Source organism: Lagenorhynchus albirostris, chromosome 17, assembly GCF_949774975.1.
Source record: "Lagenorhynchus albirostris chromosome 17, mLagAlb1.1, whole genome shotgun sequence".
Lineage (NCBI taxonomy): Eukaryota > Metazoa > Chordata > Mammalia > Artiodactyla > Delphinidae > Lagenorhynchus > Lagenorhynchus albirostris.
This window is the reverse complement of record NC_083111.1, coordinates 51,317,823-51,343,098: the sequence shown is the minus strand read 5'-3', so window position 1 is coordinate 51,343,098 and position 25,276 is coordinate 51,317,823. Positions and strand designations below refer to the sequence as shown.

Below are 25,276 nucleotides of genomic sequence, written 5' to 3'. Positions count from 1 at the left end.
AATTGAAATTACATGACAGAGTACCTAGCGCAGTACTTAGTATGGAAAACGTGCCCACAGTCCTCCATCTACATCCCCACAAAACAAAACAAACAAACAAACTCACTGTAGTTCACAGACCTGGATAGGAGAATTTGGAGTAGAGAAGAAAATACCAGATTGCTGGGACCCTCTGGTATGGCTGGGCTGTGGGGCGAGAGTGCAGTCATCACAAATGTGGTTCACATGGAGAAGGAGGTCCAGCACGTGTATAAATGCTGTTCAGGAGGCCTGAGACTGGGTCAGCCTGGCAAGCGGCTCTCAATGAACATTACATGAAAAGATTCAGGACAGGAAGGAAACACCAGGATTTCGGTTTGAAGGATTTGCAATCAATTTAAAAAAAAATCATCAATGAGAAAATAAGATAGTATGTTGCATTATATCTTTAAATCAGAATGGTATACATATATTAACTTGGAGATCTGGATTAGCAAACAAAGAGAGAAAATGCAACTCCAAATTTACATAAAGACTCACAAAGTAACAAATCTGGAAGCCACTTTCGATTTCATTTTGACCTCGTAATTTTCCCAGGAAGAAATAAGGTGTCCAGATTGTGATTTACCCAAGGAGACAGTTAGTTACTGCAGAGGGACTTAAAGTTGGGTCTTCTGGTTTTTGGTCGGTTAAAAGTCTGATTTCTGTACACTTATTCTCCAGATATTGATATTAGGTCGATGGGAAAGCTTCACATATAAAACATAAAAACAAAAAGAAAATCATCTGAAGGAAGCTTGTAATTTAGAAAGAAATGTTTAGATTATTGTTTGTTAAGCATCTAACATTTAGAACAGTGTAGATTATTTATTAGTTTTGCTTTGGCTAAGAGATTAAAATCAGTAACCATTTCAAAGATCCGTAGGCACCTGGATTTGTGAGGTAACTAGAGGTATATTTAGGCCGTTAAAATATTGAACTGTAAGGGATATCAGGTGAATTTTTCAATTAAAAGCTTGCCTCAGACAGATTGTCACTGTAAAAAAACTCAGTAACACAGAATATTCTATAATAAGAAACATTTCTTCATGAACAAATCAACACTGATGATTTGATAGAAGCTTCAGATGAACATATTATGAGGAGGGAATGCGATGAGAGTTAGAAATCTCATTGAGACCAACAGAAAATGACGTGAACAGTAAAGGTACAGCCTGTTTGTTTGGGTCCCACATCTGAGAATGGTTGTGGAGCTCAGAGAGGCGGCCTGACGGCCAATAAGGAACTACTCCCCTTATGTTTTCTATTCTGCCCCGCCCTACCTCACTGAGACTTTGCAACCACCCTCTCCTTTATGGTCAAACAATTGTTCCCTCTCCACACACTTTCTATCCATTGCCTCAAACATGCTCAAATCTCTCCAATCGAAAGACCCTTCTCTTCCTTGTTCCTGATTCCACTTCATGACCAGCCTCCTCTCTCCTACTCATCACATGCCAATTTAATAAAGGCACATGCACACTGCCACCATGTCCTCCTTTTCCCTTACACATAAGCTGAGTATATTATGGTTCTTGCCCCATCATTCCAGAGAAACTGTTCTCTTGTCTCACAAATAACCAGGATCCTAATTTCCACAGCTTATATTTAGTTCTCATTCTGTTTGAACTCTTCATTATTTGGCTATCCACCCCTTACGGAAACTCTCTTTCCCTTAAAACTCTGCATTGGTTTTCTCCTCAACAAATTTGAAGTAAAATCCCTCAATTAAATAGCCTAGATAAGTAACACGTGAAGTTGATGTTGAATTATCATAGCAGTGACCACTGCTACTCTGTTTCATTGAAAAGAAAATGTACTTTTTCAAATCTCTCATTAATCTCCATCTCCATATATAGAAATCACATCTAGTCCTTCAAGCCTTTATCAAAAAAAAAAAAATACCACGAGTCATATACCTGAGAAGGACCTGCATCTAGGATATATAAAGATATATAAAGAATTTTTTATAATTCAATACTGAAAAGTCAAATAACTCAATTAAACTATGGGCAAAGGATCTGAATAGCATTTCTCCGAAGAAGTGGCCAAAAAGCATATAAAAAGAGGCTTAACATCAACATCATTAATCATTAGGGAAGTACAAATCAAAACAATGAGATACTACTCATACCCACTAAGATGGTTAGATTCAAAAGACAGATAATGGACTTTCCTGGTGGTGCAGTGGTTAAGAATCCACCTGCCAATGCAGGGGACATGGGTTTAAGCCCTGGTCTGGGAAGATCCCACATGCCACGAGCAACTGAGCCCATGAACCACAACTACTGAGCCCACGTGCAACAACTACTGGAGCCCGCGCACCTAGAGCCTGTGCTCCGCAACAAGAGAAGCCACCGCAATAAGGAGCCCGCGCACCGCAATGAGGAGCAGCCCCCACTTGCTGCAACTAGAGAAAGCCCGCATGCAGCAAGACCCAATGCAGCCAAAAATAAAAATTAATTAATTTTTTAAAAAGACAGATAATAAGTGCTGGCAAGGATATGGAGAAACTGGAACACTCATACATTGCTGACGGGAATGTAAAATGATGTAGCCACTTAAATAGTCTGGCAGTTCCTAGAGAAATTAAATACAGAGTTACCATATGAACTAGCAATTCTAGTCCTAATTCCTACCCAAGATAAATGAAAATAATGTCCACACAAAAACCTGCACCATGAGTGTTCACAGTGGCATTATTTATTCTAAAATGTGGAAACAACCCATGTCCATAAGCCGATGAATGGATAAATAAAATGTATATTTATATTTAAAATACCATCTATATTTAGATATATTTAATGGGCCATTATTTGGAATGATTTGAAATAATGAAAAGGACTGAATTACTGATGCACGGTACAACATGGATGAACCTTAAAAACATTATGCTGTCAGAGAAGCCAGTGATAAAAGGCCATATACTGTATGATGCCATTTATATGAAATGTCCAGAAGAGGCAAATTTATAGAGACAGAAAGTAGATTAGTGGTTGTCTATGACTGAGGGGGGAGTTAGGTATGGGATTGGTATTAGGTAAGGGTGGGGGGTGGCTGCTAATGGATACGGGGGTTCTTTTGGGGGGGTGAGGAAAATGTATTAATTGGGGTGATGGTTGCACAACTCTGAATATACTAAAAGTTATTGAATTGTACATTTTAAATGAGTGAATTATATGACATATGAATTCTATCTCAATAAAGCTGTTATACATTTTTTAAATATCAATACCATGAAAACCAGAATGGGCAAGAATGGCCTCCAGCAACACACATTCCTCTCTGAATGTTTTAAACATTAAGAAATCAGAATTGTTGCTTTTAACATGTGTACCAAAATATTGCTCCGAAATTTACATCAATTGGATGCCGCAGCTAACAGGAAAAGAAGCATGATCTTATATGCTGACAATGCTCTCCTCCAGTCAAAAAACAACTTTAAAAAAACAGCTGAAACTGTTAGTTAAGTATTATCAGAAGGATCTTTTGCATATCAATTATGCCCAAAGTCATTATTTTTGGCAGTCACACTGTAAATCTAGACTCTAGAGAGACAATTTTATACCCATCTGTTCTTAAACTTGAGCACGCACCAGAATCACCTGGAGGGCTCGATAAACTACAGATTGCTGGATCCCAGGCCCAGATTTTCTGATTCAGTAGGGTTGGGCTGGAGCCTGGAACAAGTTCCCAGGTGATGCTAATTCTGCTAGCCCAGGGACCACACTTTAATAACCACCCACTATTCTACACTAATCTATTTAGTTTACTTGTGGTCTTACTTAGGACTAACTTATCTCAAAGATAGTTATCAAAAATCAAACCTGTTACATGAGCCATATGATAGATTAGAACTGCCATAGTAGAAGAATTGCTTGATTGAGAGAAAATTATTGAAATAAGATAGCAGTGCACTCATAGGGCCACCATTTCAGCTTGAAATATATGGGGAGACTTAAGCAGTGGTAGCAGGTACAGAATCAGAAGGTCACAAGGAAAGTCAGGCATTGTTAAATTAGATGAATACAAAAGAACTAGAAGAGAGATCAGTAAAGTTTTGCTCCTTGGTGCAACGAGATGACAGTCACTAGGGCATCAGCGCATCCTAACTGGCCTTCAGTTCTTTTTTAGAAAATTAGTTATTTGTTTGTTTATTTATTGGCTGCATCGGGTCTTCATTGCTGCACGTGGGCTTTCTCTAGTTGCAGTGAGTGGGGGGCTACTCTTTGTTGTGGTGCGCGGGCTTCTCATTGCGGTGGCTTCTCTTGTTGTGGAGCACAGGCTCTAGATGCGCGGGCTTCAGTAGTTGTGGCCCGTGGGCTCAGTGGCTCCGTGGCATGTGGGACCTTCCCGGACCAGGGCTCAAACCCGTGTCCCGTGCATTGGCAGGCAGATTCTTAACCACTGCGCCATCAGGGAAGCCCGGCCTTCAGTTCTTGAAACACATGCTCAATTTTGTGAGGCCCAATGGTCCCGTTGTCTCAGTGTTCCCCTGACACTTTCTTGTGTCACTGTTCCTGCAGTACAGCAAGCTGTGTAGATGAGATACCTGTCCTCATTATTCCAGACTCATTCCTTCAATAACCTGTCCCTACTTAGAACAGACTTCAGTGGGTAGCCTTCCTCAAAAGTCCAATGAACACATTTCCAGAAAGATCTTAAGGTGACAGGTTGATGGGCCAGCTCTAACAAGGTGATGCTTGATAGAGATGTGCGCTCGTGATAGGCTCAGAGCTCATATTTAACAAGCACATGATAAATATGGCAAAAACAAGGCACAGCAAAACTAAACAAAAATGAGCTCCTCTTGCACTTATAGGAATATACACCCAGAAAAAGAAGACAGCAGTCCCATATTGCACGAGGTCAAGCCAAACCTGGTTTTTGTGTTCAGTTATTAGCCATATTTTTTAACAGAAGCTAAAGACAAGTTAAGGCATGTCCGGGGTAGAGCAGAAGGGACTGGAAATCATGTAACTGAGTTGAACGAATCAACGTGTTTAGTTTGTGAATCTTTAAAGAAAGGCAGAGAAGGAGAAAAAATAGCTTTTATCTAATGATTTTAGTGCTGCCCCTAAGAACACCAGCTACAAGAAAGAAAAAAAAGGTACCGCAGTCCAAATTTGGAAAACTCAGATTATTATATCTTCCTCTTAAATATCTCCAGTATAGATTAGAATATAGAACACTGTCTGCCATGTAGTGGATGCCCAATAAATATTTGTTAAATGAATTAGCCCAATAAAGAATTTGTGAAGTACTGAAATTAATCAATCTACTGGTTTGAACTATTCTTCCCCAAATAATCTGTCTGTGGTCCCCCCTCCTCCTCATGATACCTATTAACACATACCTTGGAATCACTGGTCTTTAGAAGATATTTGGGAAAGTGTTGTATTAGACACAGCATATATGGCTTTAGGTAAAATGATGAACTAGTAATTAGAGTAGTAGACTTAGAGCCAATGTAGAGGAAAACTTGTAATAATTAGAAAGCCCAAATTCATATGAGCAGCCCATTAGGCTGGGGACTCACAGGAAGGGTGCTGAGAAAAGGCTGAATTATCACTACTTAGGATTTCTGTTGATGGGATCTATGGCTTGGGTAATTATCTGAACTAGGTCAGTAGTTCCCAGACTCTTAGATTCATAGAACCATAAATCTGAAAATTAAAATTGGACATCCACTTAGTATTTTAGGCTAAGTACTTCTGCTTTTCTTAATTAGGGACAATGATTATTATTTATTAGCGCTTTCTTTGCATAAAAGACCATTTTAATATCAAATAATCATTTCAGATAAAAAAAAGAAATTTAGCAAAATTAGTCTGATATTATCTTTGTTTTTCTCATTTGTTAACAAGATGGTTCGTCACTGACTGCCCTGTGTCCATGAACCCCGACTCTGTAACCAATGCCCTACGTGACCTCACAGCTTCCTTCTCAAAAATGGTCTATGATTTTAGGCAAATACTGTGCCAGTGCCAGCCAATAATTTATGTCGATGTGAAAAGGCTAAGAGATAGTCAGGAAAGGCAGAAGATGACAGAACACGGATCTGAGGAAGTTCCTCCGGAGTGGAGAGGTTAAAAATCAAGATCACAGGATGGGAACAGAGCTGTTTTATTTTCTCAAATATCAGGTAAGTTCTTACATTATCATACATTAGACACAGACTAGCTTTATGACAGTCAAATCACTTTACCTGCTGTTCCAATGTTGGACTTTTTCTTAAACAAGATTTTCCACCCATACTATATATATCCTGTCCATTACAGTGCCTGGGGAATTAGACTGAACGCTCCGGTGAACGTTCAGCTAGTTATGAGTGCAAAGCATCTGGTGAGTACCAGGTGCCAGCAATGTGCAAGATGACCTCATCTCTGTCCTAGCAGTTGGCTGTCCAGATACATGCTAACTGGGAAGCTGAAGTTTCAGACATCTCATAATATATGTTCTGGTAACAGCTATAGCTCAATGCTTCAGTCAATCACATTTACAACTTGCCAAATACAGTATGTACTTGATATGTCTGTTTTATTCTCCAAATGCTTAGAACTTGGAAAAATTATGGAGGGATATCAAGCAAATCCTCACTTCAAGAAAATTACTTTCTCTTACTCAGTTCATGAGAACCCAGAAGTAATAAACATAATGAATGCTTTCACCATGCAGATGAATTAATAGATGCCTTTCAAATCTTTTCATATCATCATCTTTACAGTCACTTCAAATATCTAGCTAGTTTTCCATAAAAACACTAAAAAGAATATTATAGATTGAAAAAGATCATCAAAATTTCAATGAGCCTGATTCTATGCAAATTCTGTATCTGAATGTAGGTTTATGATACTATAAAAACCTCAGGGAAAATGTCTAAATGAAAATTTACCTGGGGACATCACTTAACTTGAATTTCAATTTCTTCTGTCATATTCATGAAAGCACTTAATATCAGTAATCTAAAACCAAAGAGTAGTTAACCTAATCTAATTTCTTTGTCAAATGTTGGCGTAAAACCAATTTTCAGTTACAGCAGGAGTCCACAAAGCTAGTGTGCAGAAAGCTGAAAAACCATCTGGAACAAGAGCGTCTCTCCTGCGTGAAATGTCCCTGTCAGAAAAGACGGTGGAGTGTCAGAACTTGCACTTTCTACCACGAGCTCTCAACTGAACAAGGGAGGCCTGGTGCGGCCGGCTCTTTAGAAATCATCTGTCAGAGGAGGTTATTCTCTCTCTGCTACTGTCGCTGAGCTGGCCTGAATATTTAGCACGGAAGTTGTAAAATCATGCACCATTTTATCTAAGCAGACCTAGATCAAAGGAAAATGTTCACTTGAATTGAACGTGGTTTCCATAATTAATAGTTTCAGTTCACCAGATATCATTTATGTGACCTCTGTCAATGTGAATGTGAGAGCAGTTAACTTTACAATTCTAGAGACTCAAAACACATTCACAAGTTCAAGTCTAGTTATTATGAAATACAGATATTTCTTATTACTTGGGAGTAGCATTAATAAGTTAAGTAGCATTGAGCGATGAACTAATTGATTTTGTTCATAATAAAAAATGAGTTTGTGGAACCAGCAGTAGGAAAACTTTAATGTTCTTTGATAAAGAAAATGTAATTTTTTTTTTTTTTTTTTTTGCGGTACGCGGGCCTCTCACTGTTGTGGCCTCTCCCGTTGCAGAGCACAGGCTCCGGACGCACAGGCTCAGCGGCCATGGCTCACGGGCCCAGCTGCTTCGCAGCATGTGGGGTCTTCCCAGACCGGGGCACGAACCCGTGTCCCCTGCATCGGCAGGCGGACTCTCAACCACTGCGCCACCAGGGAAGCCCTCCTCCAGCATATTTTTACATTTTTTTCCCTGTAATTTATTTCTAATCTCATAGCATTGTAGTTGGAAAAAATGCTTGATACGATTTCAATTTTCTTAAATTTACCGAGGCTTGATTTGTGACCCAGGATATGATGTATCCTGGAGAATGTTCCATGCGCACTTGAGAGTGTAATCTGCTGTTTTCAGATGTAATGTCCTATAAATATCAATTAAATCTATCTGGTCTATTGTGTCATTTAAAGCTTGTGTTTCCTTATTAATTTTCTGCCTGGATGATCTGTCCATTGGTGTAAGTGAGGTGTTAAAGTCCCCCACTACTATTGTGTTACTGTCCATTTCCTCCTTTATAGCTGTTAGCATTTACCTTATGTATTGAGGTGCTCTTATGTTGGGTGCATATGTATTTATAATTGTTATATCTTCTTCTTGGATTGATCCCTTGAACATTATGTAGTGTCCTTCCTTGTCTCTTGTAACATTCTTTATTTTAAAGTCTATTTTATCTGATATGAGTATTGCTACTCTAGCTTTCTTTTGATTTCCATTTGCATGGAATATCTTTTTCCATCCCCCCGCTTTCAGTCTGTATATGTCCCTAGGTCTGAAGTGGGTCTGCTGTAGACTGCACATATGTGCGTCTTGTTTTTGTATCCATTCAGCCAGCCTGTGTCTTTTGGTTGGAGCATTTAATCCATTCACATTTAAGGTAATTATCAATAGGTAGGTGCCTATTACCATTTTCATAATTGTTTTGGTTTGTTTTTGTAGGTCCTTTTCTTCTCTTGTGTTTCCCACTTAGAGAAGTTCCTTTAACATTCGTTGTAGAGCTGGTTTTGTGGTGCTGAATTCTCTTAGCTTTTGCTTATCTGTAAAGCTTTTGATTTCTCCATGAAAGCTGAATGAGATCCTTGCCGGGTAGAGTAATCTTGGTTGTAGATTCTTTCGTTTAAATATATCATGCCACTCCCTTTTGGCTTGTACAGATTCTGCTGAGGAATCAGCTGTTATCCTTATTAGAGTTCCTTTGTATGTTATTGTCGTTTTCCCTTGTTGCTTTTAATAATTTTTCTTTGTCTTTAATTTCTGTCAATTTGATTACTTTGTGTCTTGGTGTGTTTCTCCTTGTGTTTATTCTGCCTGGGACTCTCCGCGCTTCCTGTACGTGGGTGGCTATTTCCTTTCCCTTGTTAGGAAAGTTTTTGACTGTAATCTTCAAATATTTTCTCGCGTCCTTTCTCCTCTCCTTCTGGGACCCCTATAATGCGAATGTTGGTGCATTTAATGTTGTCCCAGAGGTCTCTTAGGCTGTCTTCATTTCTTTTCATTCTTCTTTCTTTATTCTGTTCCACAGCAGTGAATTCCACCATTCTGTCTTCCAGGTCAATTATCCTTTCTTCTGCCTCAGTTATTCTGCTATTGATTCCTTCCAGTGTATTTTTCATTTCAGTTATTGTGTTGCTCATCTCTGTTTGCTTGTTCTTTAATTCTTCTAGGTGTTTGTTCTTTAATTCTTGTACGTCTTTGTTAAACATTTCTTGCATCTTCTCGATCTTTGCCTCCGTTCTTTTTCCAAGGTCCTGTATCATCTTCACTATCATTATTCTGAATTCTTTTTCTGGAAGGTTGCCTATCTCCACTTCATTTAATTGTTCTTCTGGGGTTTTATCTTTTTCCTTCATCTGGTACATACCCTTCTGCATTTTCATTTTGTCTATCTCTCTGTGAATGTGGTTTTCGTTCCACATGCTGCAGGATTGTAGTTCTTCTAGCTTCTGCTGTCTGCCCTCTGGTGGATGAGGCTTTCTAAGAGGCTTGTGCAAGCTTCCTGATGGGAGGGACTGGTGTTGGGTAGAGCTGGGTGTTGCTCTGGTGGGCAGAGCTCAGTAAAACTTTAATCTGCTTGTCTGCTGATGGGTGGGGCTGGGTTCCCTCCCTGTTGGTTGTTTGGCCTGAGGCGCCCCAGCAGTGGAGGCTACAGGCTCTTTGGTGGTGGACTCTGGGAGGGCTGATGCCAAGGAGTACTTCCCAGAACTTCTGCTGCCAGTGTCCTTGTCCCCATGGTGAGCCACAGCCACCCCCTGCCTCTGCAGGAGACCCTCCAACACTAGCAGGTAGGTCTGGTTCAGTATCCTGTGGGGTCACTGCTCCTTCCCCGCTGGGTCCTGATGCACACACTACTTTGTGTGTGCCCGCCAAGAGTGGAGTCTCTGTTTCCCCCCAGTCCTGTTGAAGCTCTTCAATCAAATCCCGCTAGCCTTCAAAGTCTGATTCTCTGGAAATTTCTCCTCCTGTTGCCGGACCCCCAGGTTGGGAGGCCTGACGTGGGGCTCAGAGCCTTCACTCCAGTGGGTGGACTTTTGTAGTATAATTGTTCTCCAGTTTGTGAGTCACAGTGGTTATGGGATTTGATTTTATTGTGATTGCGCCCCTCCTACCGTCTCACTGTGGCTTCTCCTTTGTCTTTGGATGTGGGGTGTGTTTTTTGGTGAGTTCCAGTGTCTTCCTTTCGATGACTGTTCAGCAGTTAGTTGTGATTCTGGTGCTCTTGCAAGAGCGAGTGAGTGCGCGTCCTTCTGCTCCGCCATCTTGAACCCAAAGGTCTGATAATTGATAGTATATTCTCAATTTCCACAATTTACCAAAGCATTCATTCACCTTCTTCTGATAGGCTCCTTAATGCAAGATAGAATATTTCTGTAGATGAAATCTCTTTTATATCATGGCCCTAATTACGCAGATGTATCAGATTTGTTGGATCTTTTGAAATGGATAGTAAGGAGACACAGGCTATTTTCCCGAAAAACGGTTTTTCATTCAAAACCTTTCATTATTACATCTCATTAATCATATCTGCTGTATGTTTATATTCAGAACATAATATAAACTCTTTTAATAAAATCTGTAGATCACAGAGAGGTCCTTTTAAATAGAAATCAGATTAAGACTCTGGTTTCAACACTCAATTCTTCCCAACACTGAATTTCTCTAAATTTATATTTTATACGAACTTTTGCCTATAATGTGATAAGTGAGGGCAAGGTTTTCCATCACACTTAGAATATAATTCAGTCTTTCTGGTGACCTACATGGTCCCTGCTACCTCTCCAAGCTCAGTCAGTTCCTAGGACTCTCCCCTCTATTGGTTGTTTCCACCAAACTAGCTTCCTTGATGATTCCTCAAACACACCAGGTACATTTCCATCTCAGAGCCTTTGTCCTTCTGTTTCTCTGCCTGAAATGGCTTTCCTCTGGAAGCTGTATAGCTCATTCCCTTTCTACTTAAGTGCCACCTGTCAGAGAGGCTTTTCTTCACCAATTCCCCATGCCTGCCATCACTCTATATTTTCACTCTGCTGATTATTCTTCAAAATCCTTACCACTGGGGGAAGGTGTCCCTGGATCCCGAGACCCTGGCAGTGGCGGGCTGCACAGGCTCCCCGGAAGGGAGGTGTGGATAGTGACCTGTGCTCGCACACAGGCTTCTTGGTGGCGGCAGCAGCAGCCTTAGCGTCTCATGCCCGTCTCTGGGGTCCGCGCTTTTAGCCGCAGCTCGCACCCGTCTATGGAGCTCCTTTAAGCAGCGCTCTTAATCCCCTCTCCTCGCGCACCAGGAAACAAAGAGGGAAGAAAAAGTCTCTTGCCTCTTCGGAGGGTCCTGACTTTTTCCCGGACTCCCTCCCGGCTAGCCGTGGTTCACTAACCCCCTGCAGGGTGTGTTCACACCGCGAGTCCTCTCCCTGGGATCCGACCTCCGAAGCCCGAACCTCAGCTCCCAGCCCCGCCCGCCCCGGCGGGTGAGCAGACAAGCCTCTCGGGCTGGTGAGTGCCGGTCGGCACCGATCCTCCGTGCGGGAATCTCTCCGCTTTGCCCTCCGCACCCCTGTTGCTGCGCTCTCCTCCGCGGCTTCGAAGCTCTCCCCCTCCGCCACCCGCAGTCTCCGCCCGCGAAGGGGCTTCCTAGTGTGTGCAAACCTTTCCTCCTTCACAGCTCCCTCCCAGAGGAAATGTACCCACGAGGAGTTCTGAGACAATGTCCTCAGATGTTCTGCTGGGATTAAACAAGACACTGCTGTATTTCAACTGAGCTTGGCAAAGCCAGGATATGAACAATTGTGCAGGTGGGCCCCTCAAGGCGAGTGAAGAGAGAAGGCATCCAGTCAGGAACTGGCCACCCGCAGCCCTGCCAGTATGCTCCTCCACCAGATTTCCATAATCCCCACCCGGGAGACGGCCAGCAATGGGAGAAGTTCAATGGGCAGAAACAAAGAGAAGAACAAAGAAGTCGAGATGCACAGCAAGTCAAAACAGTGAGACCCCGAGGTCTGCAGCAAAGAGAGGGTTTATTCGTAAGGCAGCTGAGCGAGGAGATGGGAGAACAAGATCTGCCTCCCTGAAGAAACAGGAGACTGGGTGGTCGGCGCTGTGATTCGCGCTGGGCTGGCTGGGCGGCGGCAGCCGTCACAGGAAATAAGTGACCATGGTGCTCAATAGTTTGGATAATATGATTCAACTCCAGAAAAACACGGCTAACATCAGGAATATCTGTGTTTTGGCTCATGTTGACCATGGAAAAGCTACTCTGGCTGACTGTCTTATATCTAGCAATGGCATCATCTCCAGCCGCCTGGCACGCAAGTTAAGGTACATGGACAGCAGAGAGGATGAACAGGTCCGAGGGATCACTATGAAATCCAGTGCCATTTCACTCCATTATGCAAAAGATTAATGCACTCACGGGAACTCTTTTTACTTCTAAAGTGCTAGAAGAAAGAGCAGAGAGAGAGACTGAATCCCAAGTGAATCCAAATTCTGAGCAAGGAGAGCAAGTGTATGACTGGAGCACTGGCTTAAAGGACACGGGTGATTCTCACCTTTACTTCTCTCCAGACCAGGGAAATGTGGTATTTACAAGTGCAATAGATGGGTGGGGCTTTGGAGACTTTCTGGGAGCTTGGTCGCTGGACACATTGTTGTGCCACTTGCGGCCACTTGGGAGCCCGAGTTCAGAGACCCCAGTGCGTAATGGCCAACGGGCAGGAAATGAGTGAGGCCTTCTGTGAGCACCTCCAGAAGCCAATGGCTGGGTCCAGCCCTGTAACATCTGGGACTGCCCCTCGAGTATCTGTACTTAGGTGGTTCATGGGCACGTGGTCAGAGTGCTCTGTGTCTTGTGGTGAAGGATTCCGCAGTCGGCAAGTGACCTGTAAGCAGACGAGAGCCAATGGGACTGTGCAGGTGATGCCTCCGAGAGCATGTGCCCCCAGAGAGAGGCCTCTGGGAAGAAGCCCCTGCTCCAGTCACCCGTGTGTTCAAGGGCTTATTGAACCAGGGAACCAGGTAACGCTGACAAATCTAGTGTTTTGAGAGTATGATCATCTAGTATAATCATCCAGTCCCCGTGGTCCAACCCATGCATCAAAATAATGAAATTAAAAAAGAGACTTCCCTGGCGGTCAGGTGGTGAAGACTTTGCCTTCCAGTGCAGGGGGTGCGGGTTGGATTCCTCGTCAGGGACCAAGATCCCACGTGCCTCGCGGCCAAAAAAACCAAAACATAAAACGGAAGGAGTATTGTAACAAATTCAATAAAGACTTTTAAAATGGTGTACATCAACAAAATAAAATAAACCCATGCATCACGGTCCTTCCGCACGGGGGAAGAGGAGAGCCCAACTGCTGCGCGACAGTCATGAAACTCAGCTGCACTGGGACCTTACCACACCGCACACAGGCTGGTTCACGGGACCTTCTTATCTTTTCATGGGCCTCTCTGTTGTAATTAACACAGGCTGCAGGGACCAAAAGTTCCCCTCGGCCCTTCTGAAAATGTTCGGTAATGTTAGTGCAGGAAGGTACTTCACACTTCCTGCATTTCTGCCCTGCAGTGCAGCAGTTGTTGCTGCTGGGAGTCATTGTGCTAATTCTCTCAGGTCATTTTTCCCTTCAGTTGTTCTGATTAACTCCAAGCACTACATGGCTACACACTTGTCTAACTGGAAAATGCACAGCCCCAATTCTGTGCAGGGACGATGCAAAGCACAGTGCGATACATCTTTCTGGAGCATCAAGTTTATTAACTAGAATTGGAAGAACCAAGGAGTTCTTCGAACAAGAACTATCCCCCTCCCCCACCAACACAGAAGACAGAAGAGTGGGGGAGGGGAGACGTGCCCCAGGAATGACAGTCCATTCTCTTAAGTTTCAAGCAGGTGGGGATTGAGGGGTGGACCTGCAGCCACGGTGGTCTCTCTTTCAGTCGCCTGGGCTGCTCCGGACCATCCTCTGAGTGGTCAGGGTCTTGGATACGATGGTTCTGAAGGCCGCGCAGAGAACACACTAATCTTCCACTGGACTGGGTCCCAGGGAGCGTGGTGGCCTGACCTTCTGCCTCGGTCATTCAAGGGGTTCAGATGGGCTCACTTTATTATAACACACCTCGCAGGGTAGCTTGCAACAAAGGCGTTTTAATGTAAACTTCCAGATTCTCCTAGCCACCCCTTGCTTTTTCTGGCTGTGGCCAGAGGGAGTGGATGAGGACATACTCTCAGGCTGCTCAGCGTGGGAGGACCTTCCAGTGTTGGACACCCCCGGGGGGCAGCTGGTTCCCTCTAGGGCTCCAATCCTGCTGCTGGTGGAGAGGGATGTCCCAGGGCCACACTGGTGGGCTGAGCTGGGGGTGGCAGTCATCGACTGCAGGCTGGGGGTGGCAGTCGTCGACTGCAGGCTGGGAGGGGGCCAGGCAGGCTCACTGGTCTTCTGCCCTGCCTGCTGGTCTTCCTGCAGCTGCAGATTTTCTCCCTGGTTGAGCCATCTGATTATCAGGCTGGACAACTCAGAGCTTGAAGAAGGCTCACGTTCACTGCCACTGAGGTCCCTGGAAGGCAAGGGCCTCACAGTTATGATGGAGGACCCCACCATTTGTTTCATGGAGCTCACACTGCCTGTTCCTGGGTCCTGGACCTGATCGCGAGTCATGCCCAGAGTCCTCACCATTGTCACCTCTGGGTCCTCTTCACAGGGTGGCTGGAGTGGCTCCTTCTGGCCCATGTTCACCCATGGGTGTCTCATGAGGTCAGGTAAGGTGCCTCTGTCACTGGGGTTGAGGGCAATCATTTTTTGTAATAGACCCCTTATCTCCAAAGACAGGTAAGGTGGGATGGGGTACTGCCCTTGTAGGATTCGCTTCCGCAGCTCGTGGGCGTCTTTTCCCACAAAGGGCCGGCATGCAGTTACCATGGTGTAGAGCACTACTCCCAGGCTCCACACGTCCAACGCAGGGCCGCTGTAGCTCTGCCCCAGCAAGAGTTCTGGGGCAGCATACGGGAGTGTGCCGCAGATCGTGTCCAGTTTGGCAGTGTCATCAAACTTGTTGCTGAAGCCAAAGTCTGTCAGTTTTAGATTCATGTTAGAATCAAAGAGGATATTCGGTGGCTTCAGGTCCCGGTGCACGATGCCCCTCTCGTGGCAGTGCTGCAGGGCGGAGACCAGCTGCTGGAACGGGCCTCGGGCCTCCGCCTCTGTCATACGGCCATGGTTCACTAAATAGCTGAACATATCCCCCCCACTGAGGTACTCCATCACAAGGAACAATGTCTCCTCCGTGTCAATCACCCCCAGCAGTTTTACAATATTGGGGTGATTCAGAGCCTTCAGGTTGCGCACTTCCCGGAAATGTTCCTGGAAAGTTGATAAGCTCTGACGCCTTTTCTTAATGACCTTGACAGCCACCTGTGTCCCGGTCAGAGTGTGCCGGGCCAGCTTCACTTTAGCGAAGGTGCCTTCACCAATGGTGTGGAGGATCTCGTAATCATCAATATGAGCCTCCTTGTCAGCAGAGCTGGCTGTGAGGCCCTCCATCATGGTGACCTGCTAACTACACTGACTGACGGCACTAACTAGAAATGCTAACTATGCTAACTAACAATGCTAACTGTACTAACAATGCTAAGTATGCTAACTGTACCAACAGCGCTAACTAGTACTAACTACACTACCTATGCTAATAAAGTATTAACTATACCAACTACGTTAACTATACCAACAATACTGACTATGCTAACTGTACTAATCTGGCAATACTAACTAAAATTAAGATAAAAATGAGAAAAAGAACAAAGGAACAAAGGAAAGCAGAAGAAATGGAAAGGAAACACCAAAATATTGAGAAGAACAAATTTAAAACTAAAAGAAATGATAAAGAGAGAAAAATAAAGAAAAATGAGAAAAAGGCAAAGAACAAAGAAAAATGAGAAAAATAAAAAAGGGTAGAGAAAAGAGTAAAAAAAAATCAACAAAATGGCAGAAACAAGGAAAAAACAAGCTAACTGTGGGTCCAAGGCCGTCAGGTCACCAAAAGCAGCTTCCCGGGCTCTAAGGACTAAATACCTGCCTAGCTGGGTTCTTGTGAATTACATCACAGTGGGGCATTCTGAGGTCAGAGCAAGAAATGGACCCATCACCGCTGGGGATAAACCCCAGTGGTTTTCTCACTTTTTGAGTTCAAGGCCCCTTTACACTTAGGAAAAAGGATCCCAAAGAAATTTTTCTGTACGTGTGTTATTAGATATCGGTATTCACTTTTGTTATAAATTAAAATCTGTAGGATACTTCAGTGGTCTTTTTATTTCTAGTTTGAAAATGTGTAATAGTTTTGAAGACCTCATAATGTCTACACTTGAAATATTCAATTCCTTTTCCTTAAATTCTGGTCTCAAAATAATGTTACAACTTAACTGACTTCACGATACTATACAAAATGTTCTGTTGCATAAGACACGATAAGGTACATTATGAAAGTCTATGAAGCTGAGAGAAGATTTGCCAGGAAGGTCGTGAGCAGATTTCTCATGAGGAGCCTCGGAGGCCAGATGGCACGGCTCAATGTACTTGAAGTGTTGAAGGAAAGAAACCGCCAACCAAGAATCCTGTATCTAGCAAAACTTTCCTTTGAAAATGAGGGAGAAATCAAGACATTCCCAGTTAATCAAGAGTCGAGAGAGTTCTTAACCACCAGACCTGCCTGCCACAGGGAGTTCTTCAGGTTGGAGTCAAGGACCCTGGACAGTAACTCAAAGCCTTATGAAGAAATAAAGACCTCTGGTAAAAGTAGATAGACAGGCAATGAGAAAAGCTAGTACTATCGTAATTTAGGTTTGTAGCTCCACTTTTTGTTTTCTATTTAAGAGACTAATATAGAATAAAACACATACAAATCAAAAAAAAATCCTTACCACTATCTGATATTATAAAACATATTTGTTAATTTGTTTATTTGTCTTCAGCACTAGAATGTAATTTTAATGAGAGTAGGGGCTTGTTTCATTTATTATTCTATCCACAGCACTGAAAATTGCACATTGTAGGCACTCAAAATATTTGTTGAATGAAGAAATGCATGAATATAACCATAAAAAATTCTAATTTACATAAAAATAATGCAATTAAAATATACTAATTTATCTCTGTACAGGAATTATTTTTAGATTCCTATACAACTCATAACAATGAACCTATTCTTTAGAAAAAAAACATAAAAACAAGTATAAATGAATAAATCTAACTCTTTTAATGACAATCCAATTGACCTGAAAAGTGTTTGATTTTTTTTTTTCTCAGTTGAACTGGAATAGTTTTAAAATCAAGCTGAACTCCACCACTCACAATAGCCAAGACATGGAAACAACCTAAATGTCCATCGACAGAGGAGTGGATAAAGAAGATGTACCTATATACAATGGAATACTACTCAGCCATACAAAAGAATGAAATAATGCCATTTGCAGCAACATGGATGGACCTAGAGATTATCATACTAAGTGAAGTAAGTCAGAAAGAGAAAGACAAATACCATACTATATCACTTATATGTGGAATCTAAAACATGACACAAATGAACTTATCTAAGAAACAGAAACAGACTCACAAAGAGAACAAATTTATGGTTGTGGGGAGTGGGCGGTTGGGGGAGGGAAGGGCTGGGAGTTTGGGATGAGCAGATGCATTATATATAGAATGGATAAACAACAAAGTCCTACTGTATATCACAGGGAACTGTATTCAATATCCTGTGATAAAGCATAATGGAAAAGAATATGAAAAAGAATGTGTGTGTGTGTGTGTATATATATATATATATGTGTGTGTGTGTATATATATATATATATATATATATATATATATATATACACACACATACATATACTCTCTCTTCCCAGTACCTTAATATACTAGTCATTCATTCAACATGCACTTACCACACTGAGAAATACTCACAGTACCTAACCAGCTAAGCCTGTCCTATCACTCAGAAGCTCTCATCTTTTTTTCAGTTCAAAGTGTTAGCTTTATATTTATGGGTAACCTTTTTATTTTTTCCCTCTTCTCCAATAGTAGGCTGTTGACAATTGACTTTTAACCTTTACTGTAAAACTCAGGATCAAAACTCCCCTTGCAATCTCTACTCAACCACATTTTTCCCCCCTGTGGGTTCTGATCCCTCCAGAAATAGAGACAATTCAAATCTCTGCTTCCTCTGCCACTGCAGATCCTGTCCCTGAGAGCCTCCTATTTAACAGTGTAAATAGGACAAGTAGTTTGCAGTAGAGTGGCTAAGGCAATTTTTTTAATATTTACTTCTTTTTTTAATTAATTTTTATCAGAGTATAGTTGCTTTACAATGTTGTGTTAGCTTCCACTACACAGCAAAATGAATCAGCCATACATATATATATATATATATCCCCTCCATTTAGGACACTACAGTGCATTAAGTAGAGTTCCCTGTGCTATGCAGTATGTTCCCAGCAGTTGTCTATTTTACACATAGTATCAATAGTATATATGTGTCGATCCCAATCTCCCAATTTGAGGAAACATCCTGATTCTTCCCCTTCTCCCCCTTCCTTAGAATAAACAGGCTGCTCCATCTCTCCAGAATTTTTTTTTTCTCCTAAATGCAGGTGCCAAAGAATGATATGGAATGATACATTTCTTCATTTATTCATTAAAGAAGAACTTAGATAAAAATATTATAAATAATGTGAATAATCTGACAAACCAAATTTTGCATCTTTTTCAATTCTAGGATTCTAACACACTATATTTGGATAAAGAAGATAATTCAAATTAGTTTTAATCTCCTATTACAGCATTACTGAACTTCCCCACATTCATAATAGCATCTTATACTACAGGCATATTCAATAAAAACCATTCACTGCTTCTAAATTTAGTCAATATCTCAATAACTTACAGAATTCAGACTTTTGTTATATTTCCAACCTATGGGCATGCGTGATAGAATATTTTGTTGACTTTTGATAAAATTCTATTAGTCAAATATAAGAAAATATTTCTTTGACAATTATCAGCACATTTTCAATGGTAGTGAGGTTAAACATCTGGTGAAAGGGTTAGCATACATGATGGGTCCTTTTCTAAAATAAAAAAGGAGATGAGTTGACAAGACACTTTCTCAGAAATCCCATATTTTCTCCAGAGCCTTGATGTCTGTAATTCCAGGAGCTGCAACAAGATAGGGCCTTGCCAGGTACTCTGAATGGCACAGTACCTTGTGACCCAGCAATGTTTGAATAATTTTCATCTCACGAGAAGTATCAATATTTACAATAGTAAAAACAAAAATTAGAAAACATATGAAGGTCCAATCTGGATGGCTGAAATAAATAACAGTACTGCCATACAGTGTCACCAGACTTTACACGTGATGATGTCACTTTATACCCTTCAAATAGAGAGATGGCTGTAGAAACTGTTCAGTGAAAACAGAAGATGGCAAAATATCATGCATGGTTTGAGTCCATTTTTGCAAAAAGATGTGAGTATATGTAGAAAAGAATATATCTCACATTTATAACAGTGGCTTTCTATGAATGACAGGATTTCGTTCATTTTTTATTTCTGCTTTATAATTGTAGAGCGTTTAACTCTTTGTAACTAGCATACTTCTTAATTTTTAGAAACAAATGCAAGAGGTGCATTTGTATTTCTGAAAAATAAAGCAGAAAAAACAAATATCCATTTTGATTTTCAAAACACCCTGGACATCCTCTTAGAGCGCTTATCACATTAAATCAGTTATTTGATTACAGTCATCTCCCTCGCTATCTGCAGGGGACTGATTCCAGGACCTGCCAAGGATATCAAAATCCACCAAGCTCGAGTCCAGTACAGTTTCCACATATGCAGATACTGAGGGCCAACTGTATTTATTGAAAAAAATTCCCATATAAGCGAACCTGTGCAGTTAAAACCCACGTTGTTCAAGGGTCAACCTCACTTAGTCTTCCTAGCCAAACTATAAGCTCCTAAAAGAGCAGTTATTACTTTCCACCAACACCGCTCTGTGTTTAGCACATGGCACATTACAGATGCTCAACTGATTTTAACTGCCTGTTTGGCTTCTTGCTTTCATCCACTATCCTCTTCCTCCCCTACCTGGCTCTAGTTGAATTACCTTCACCTCTGTCAGGTGCCATAATGTCTTTAAGACACCATAGGGCAAAAGTTGAAGTGTGTGCAGATATCACAATGAAAAATAATTTGGGGTCAAAGAGATGTCATTTGGCAAAGTAAGTTGAGCCACTACTAGAATCTCTCTCTAAATACTGACCTACGTATGTACAGTAACACTAAAATAATGGAAGCTGAGGGTGCAAGATGGTCTGGGGAGGCAGAAAGTACTGGATTTAGCAGTGGAGGGTCTCTATGAGACGCGCACTTGAAGAGCCACTTCAGTTGAACTACAGCAAAGAGCTGGCATCTCTCTGGTGTGCTTCTTTGGTATTACGCTGAAAACCTGACAATTTCTACCCTGTAACATAACAAGTGGAACTAAGATTTACATTTAGTAGTATATTTAGTAGTTTAGTAGTTAGCTCACTTTATGGAATTTTGGAACTAAGTTTCTGCTAGCAACAACCTCCTTACCGCCCCTCAGAAATCAGGGGGCTCATTCCACATCCTGCCTTGCTAACGCCTGCTAGGGTTCCTGGTCCGCACACTCCCTTCCTTCCAGGACAGATGCCAGGATATCCCTATTGGAGGAAATTAAGGGAAGCATTCTGGTTGGAAATGGGAACTAGGGCGCTTGCTTTGAAGCCACACGAGCAGAGCAGGGATATTGTTTTCACACCGAGAGTTTTTGGTTTTACAGGGGTAGTTTAGTGGTTAGGAGCACTAAATGGCTGGCGGCCTTCATTTCCTAACTCTCTACTCAGTGGCTGTATCATATTGGGCAAATTACTTAACTTTCTGGGCCTAACTTTTCCATTTGTGGAAATGCAAATAACAATATTACATTCCTAAGAAGGTTGTTGTGAGGAGTATATGGACAAAGTATCTAAAAAAAAGTGCCTAGTACATGGTAAATGCCATGTAAATGTTCACTCTTGATAATATTTACTTAGATTGCATGTTGTAAAAAGTGTATATTTTAAAACATTACATATATGTACATATAAAATGTTTATATATATATGTACATATATATCTTATAAAAACATTTTTAAAAGGAGGGATTGAGGATGATTATCAGAAAAGGAAGCACTGAAATTTCTTCCAAGCGCTTCTCGGCATCATCGCTTTTCCCTCTTTGTGCTATAGACATAGGATCCTTTCTCAACTCTTTGTACCTCCTCATGTCCCCTGCTAATTATCTCTGCTACCAGCAACCATTCTTTCCCTCAGATCATAGCCTCGAACCTCTCACCTGTCTGTGGACGTCTGCAATGGATTCTGTACATCCCTCTGCCTCTATCTTAACCAACGTCAACTCAATCATTGTCTCCCTCTGGTAATTATTTACTAAAGACAAAGATTCATGAAACACCCGTTTTGTGTCCCTCTGTGACTCGTAATCAATTCCCACCAACCTCCTTACCTGATTGACACTTCATAATTTCCCAGAAATTTGGAACTTTCCTAGATTGTATTTCTTTTTGAGATTCTGCATGAAAGGGCCAAGTTATTTTATATTTTTTCAGGGGTCATACACATAACTTCTAGAGCAAGAAGTTTTTTTGGTTTTAATATGTAAAAAGACAATTTTCTTATACTGGTATTTCAAAGCTGGGAGGATTGCTTGGATAGTTGTAAATATGAATGTAAGTATCTTAACCTATATTTTCTAAATTCCTAGGTTATGTGTAGGGATCACAATTAGGCATCCCTTCTCCCATTAAGCCTCAGAGTTAAATTTTAAAATCAACACACGGTTATGGTCAGGTATGTACAAAATCATGGTAGGCAGAGCAAACTATTCACAGATTGAAGTAAGTTTTGACTATAAAGGCGGTGCTAACATTAATGAGAAAGCCAAGCTGAGGAGAGTCTGGCAGACATGGAACAGAAGGATCAGAGTGACAAACACTGACAGTGTTCCTCTAACTCCTAGCCATGAAGAAGCTGCCCTGAGAAACAGATGGTGGTATGTGGCAGATACATCCCTTATTGACAGGTAATCCTGCCAGGCGCAGCCTATCCTGTTTCCTTTGAACTCTGGAAGCGTATAACTCTCCTTGCCATGACAATGTGACATCAGCCAAACTTCTGATTTAGATTCTCAGATAGTTTTCTGTAACAGTTAGAGGATGCACTGGTCAGGCCAAAGCAAGCATCCCGCAAACTTAAAAATTACCTACATATTTTATTTCAATTAGTAGTCTGGCAACCCAGTTTATTTTCCAATGTCAGTATTTTCACATCTTAGTTTCTGGATTTCAAAACAGAGAGCCAGACCCTAGACTATAATAATTTCACTAAATTAATGTAGATCTGTGAGAAATTCTCACAGAGAATTGATGAGTTACCATGCATCTGTATTCAAATATTTATAAGATAATGTTTCCCAAATTGTAGATGAGAAATGTTAGGAAATAAAGAAGAATTACAAAGGTTAATGTGAAAAAAGAAGATTAATGATTTCTAAACTGAGTGCAAGTGAAATAAATCAATGATTTGTTTTGCATATCTTAGATTTCCTTTCTATACTTCGTTCTTGCCGGTATGTGGGGAGCCCAAATTCTAAGAGGGAGAATGGAAGTGCCAAATGGCACACAGTTGTATGAAGGGATGACACTGGTCAAACAAACTAAGAGCTCCCTATGTGGAAATCTAACATGGAACATCAGTTGTGGCCAGAATTAAGGATACCATCGAATGAAAATATCCAAGAATTATCTCTGTAAAATCTGAACCTTTAACATGGAAAGAGTTCTAACAAATTTAAGATATATGAAATCTATAAGATACTCTCATAATTTTTACTTTTTAACTTTTAATTCTCTTCTCGAATAAAAACATTAATTTCCCATTGAATTACCTGCTTTGCATTTTTTTTCACTCATTCACACAGCACAAGTTTATAGAACATCCACTAAATTCTAAGAGCCAGGCTGGACAATTGGACTGGAACCACAAGATACAATCTTTCTCTTTGTGTGGTGTTCACTCACATCAAGGTATCTGTTCATTGAGGTACAAACCAAGGACAGGCTCCTGTGTCAGCTTTGTCCTGACTCTGTGAACCAGGCCACACCACAGCCTACCTTGAGCTATGGCAATCACATGTGTGTTTTAATCTCCCTCTCCCTCTCCTGCTTCTTACTCATCTTCTCTTCCCCCAACCCTCTCCCTCCCCCTCCCCCTCCCCCTCCTCTTTCTTCTCCTCTTCTGTCCCCTCCCCTTCCTCCTTCTCTTTCTTTTTCTTCTTTGGTATGCAGTCTTCCTTTTGAGGATTCACCTCCAACACACACGTCTGCCAGGCGTATAATTCTTTTAGGGGTTTGAATGGGTTCACAAGTTTTACAGAAATAGTTTAGTTTTTAAATTTTAACGATAATTTTATTTTCATAATAATATAAAAGGAAACATTTTGCAGTAATAATTCATAACTTAAATGTTTTTTTCATTTATTTTTACAGAATATATTTCAAGCTTCTTCAATTATTTTTTTTCCAATATATTTCCAATATATTTTTTTTTTCCAATATATTTCAAGCTTCTTCAATTATTTTTTTTTTCCAAACTGAGATCCTTAGCACCCAGTAGGGACCCAAGGACATAGTCTAAGACATCCATAAAAATGGGTCCCTCAGAAATACTACTCTAAATCTAAACAGATGATTCCATCCTCTGCCCTAAAGAAATTGTTTACTTAACTAAAACTAAATGCATGGAATTACACTGCAGAAACTAGTCTTTAATCTGATGCTATCTATGGTTCCAGTACAAATTGAAGACAAGGATAAGATGGGCTCTTAAGGAAACAGAAAAGATTACCAGGTTTTTCTGACATTCACATATTGAATACCGTGAATTTGTATAATATCACTTGTTCAGCTCTTTATATACAGAAAAAAATCCAAGGTTCAATAAAATGGCTTAAAATTCATCCCTGCTAGTACTGCTCTTCATTGCCAAGGAAAAGTTGCTGATTATTTGCCAGAAAAATATCTTCATGCTTTTTTAAAACCACAAACAGCTTTTAAACATGAAGTGTAAGTCAGAGATTATTCAGAATGCCAGCTGTTTAGAGGTATCAATCTATAAGGAAATTTCTCTTCCATATTTGAGTTCTACTCAGTTTAATTTGGGTAGGTCTGTTGAAATAGGAAGTCTGAAGAAAAGTATTGATGAGAAAATGTCTATCCTACCCTTAGAGCCACGCTTACAGCTTGTTAGTCCTGAATCTGGGCATATCACAGAGGATATGAATGTTGAAAGGATATTATATTCCTATCCCTCTCTCTCCCAGAATGTGCTGAAAAGAAAGGCAGTGGATATCACGCGGATTCAGTGGGAGGCTTGAACCCCTTCCAGAGTCCCCAGACACCACGGTACTGAAAGTGCCAAACTTTTAATTCTAGGTTGCCTTCCTCACCCTAACATAGGACACCAATTTCTTGAAAACAGATTTTTAAGTTCTCTCCCTGTTTTAGTTCTGACCATACAACTTATAAAATATTGCTTCATGATATACGTGTATTTGCATTTAAAGTTAGGAAGTCATTCACTTACCATGATAAATTAGATACAGACATTGTAGCAATTTCTGGAGGACTCTTGTGGCACAGTCTTCTCTTGGTTTCAGAGTAGGGAATGAGTAGATCAAGCGGACAAGGCCACCGGGAATTTTAGCTTGGCTACCGCAACGATGCACAGACCACTAAGTTACGCACAGTCTGAGAAGACCTGGAAAGAAAAGGAAGAAAATGATATCTTTAGTACCTGATCTATATAACTTTTCACAGATTTATTTCATCCAGGTCAATAGTTTTGTCATGGTATAAGTCACACAAAAGAAAATATGAATTTTTTTCTTAAAATATAAGACATGTCATAAACCAAAGAAAATTAAATCAAGTTTGTGATGAGCTGAATGCTTTTTCTTGA

At 41.1% G+C, this 25,276-nt stretch overlaps 2 protein-coding genes across 3 annotated transcripts in view; both read right to left on the bottom strand.

Moving 5' to 3' along the window:
- Positions 1-25,009, bottom strand: part of OXR1 (oxidation resistance 1) — a 375,079-nt gene extending 350,070 nt beyond the window's left edge. The window contains exon 1 of one of the 2 annotated variants that reach the window (XM_060127554.1): positions 24,902-25,009. In XM_060127554.1, the coding sequence (XP_059983537.1) occupies positions 24,902-24,924 (23 nt within the window). In that variant the 5' untranslated portion in view covers positions 24,925-25,009. The remainder of the gene's footprint in view (positions 1-24,901) is intronic. The other variant, XM_060127556.1, reaches the window with a different exon arrangement.
- On the bottom strand, positions 14,023-15,724 carry LOC132508402 (serine/threonine-protein kinase MARK2-like). Its single transcript, XM_060128565.1, has one exon. The coding sequence runs from the start codon at positions 15,722-15,724 to the stop codon at positions 14,258-14,260; it is 1,467 nt and encodes a 488-aa protein (XP_059984548.1). The 3' UTR covers positions 14,023-14,257.
- Positions 25,010-25,276: the final 267 nt, after the last annotated feature.

What these genes read in the sequence shown, in the direction of transcription:
- LOC132508402 (XM_060128565.1), bottom strand. Translation starts at nt 15,724, where the DNA reads ATGATGGAGGGCCTCACAGCCAGCTCTGCTGACAAGGAGGCTCATATT.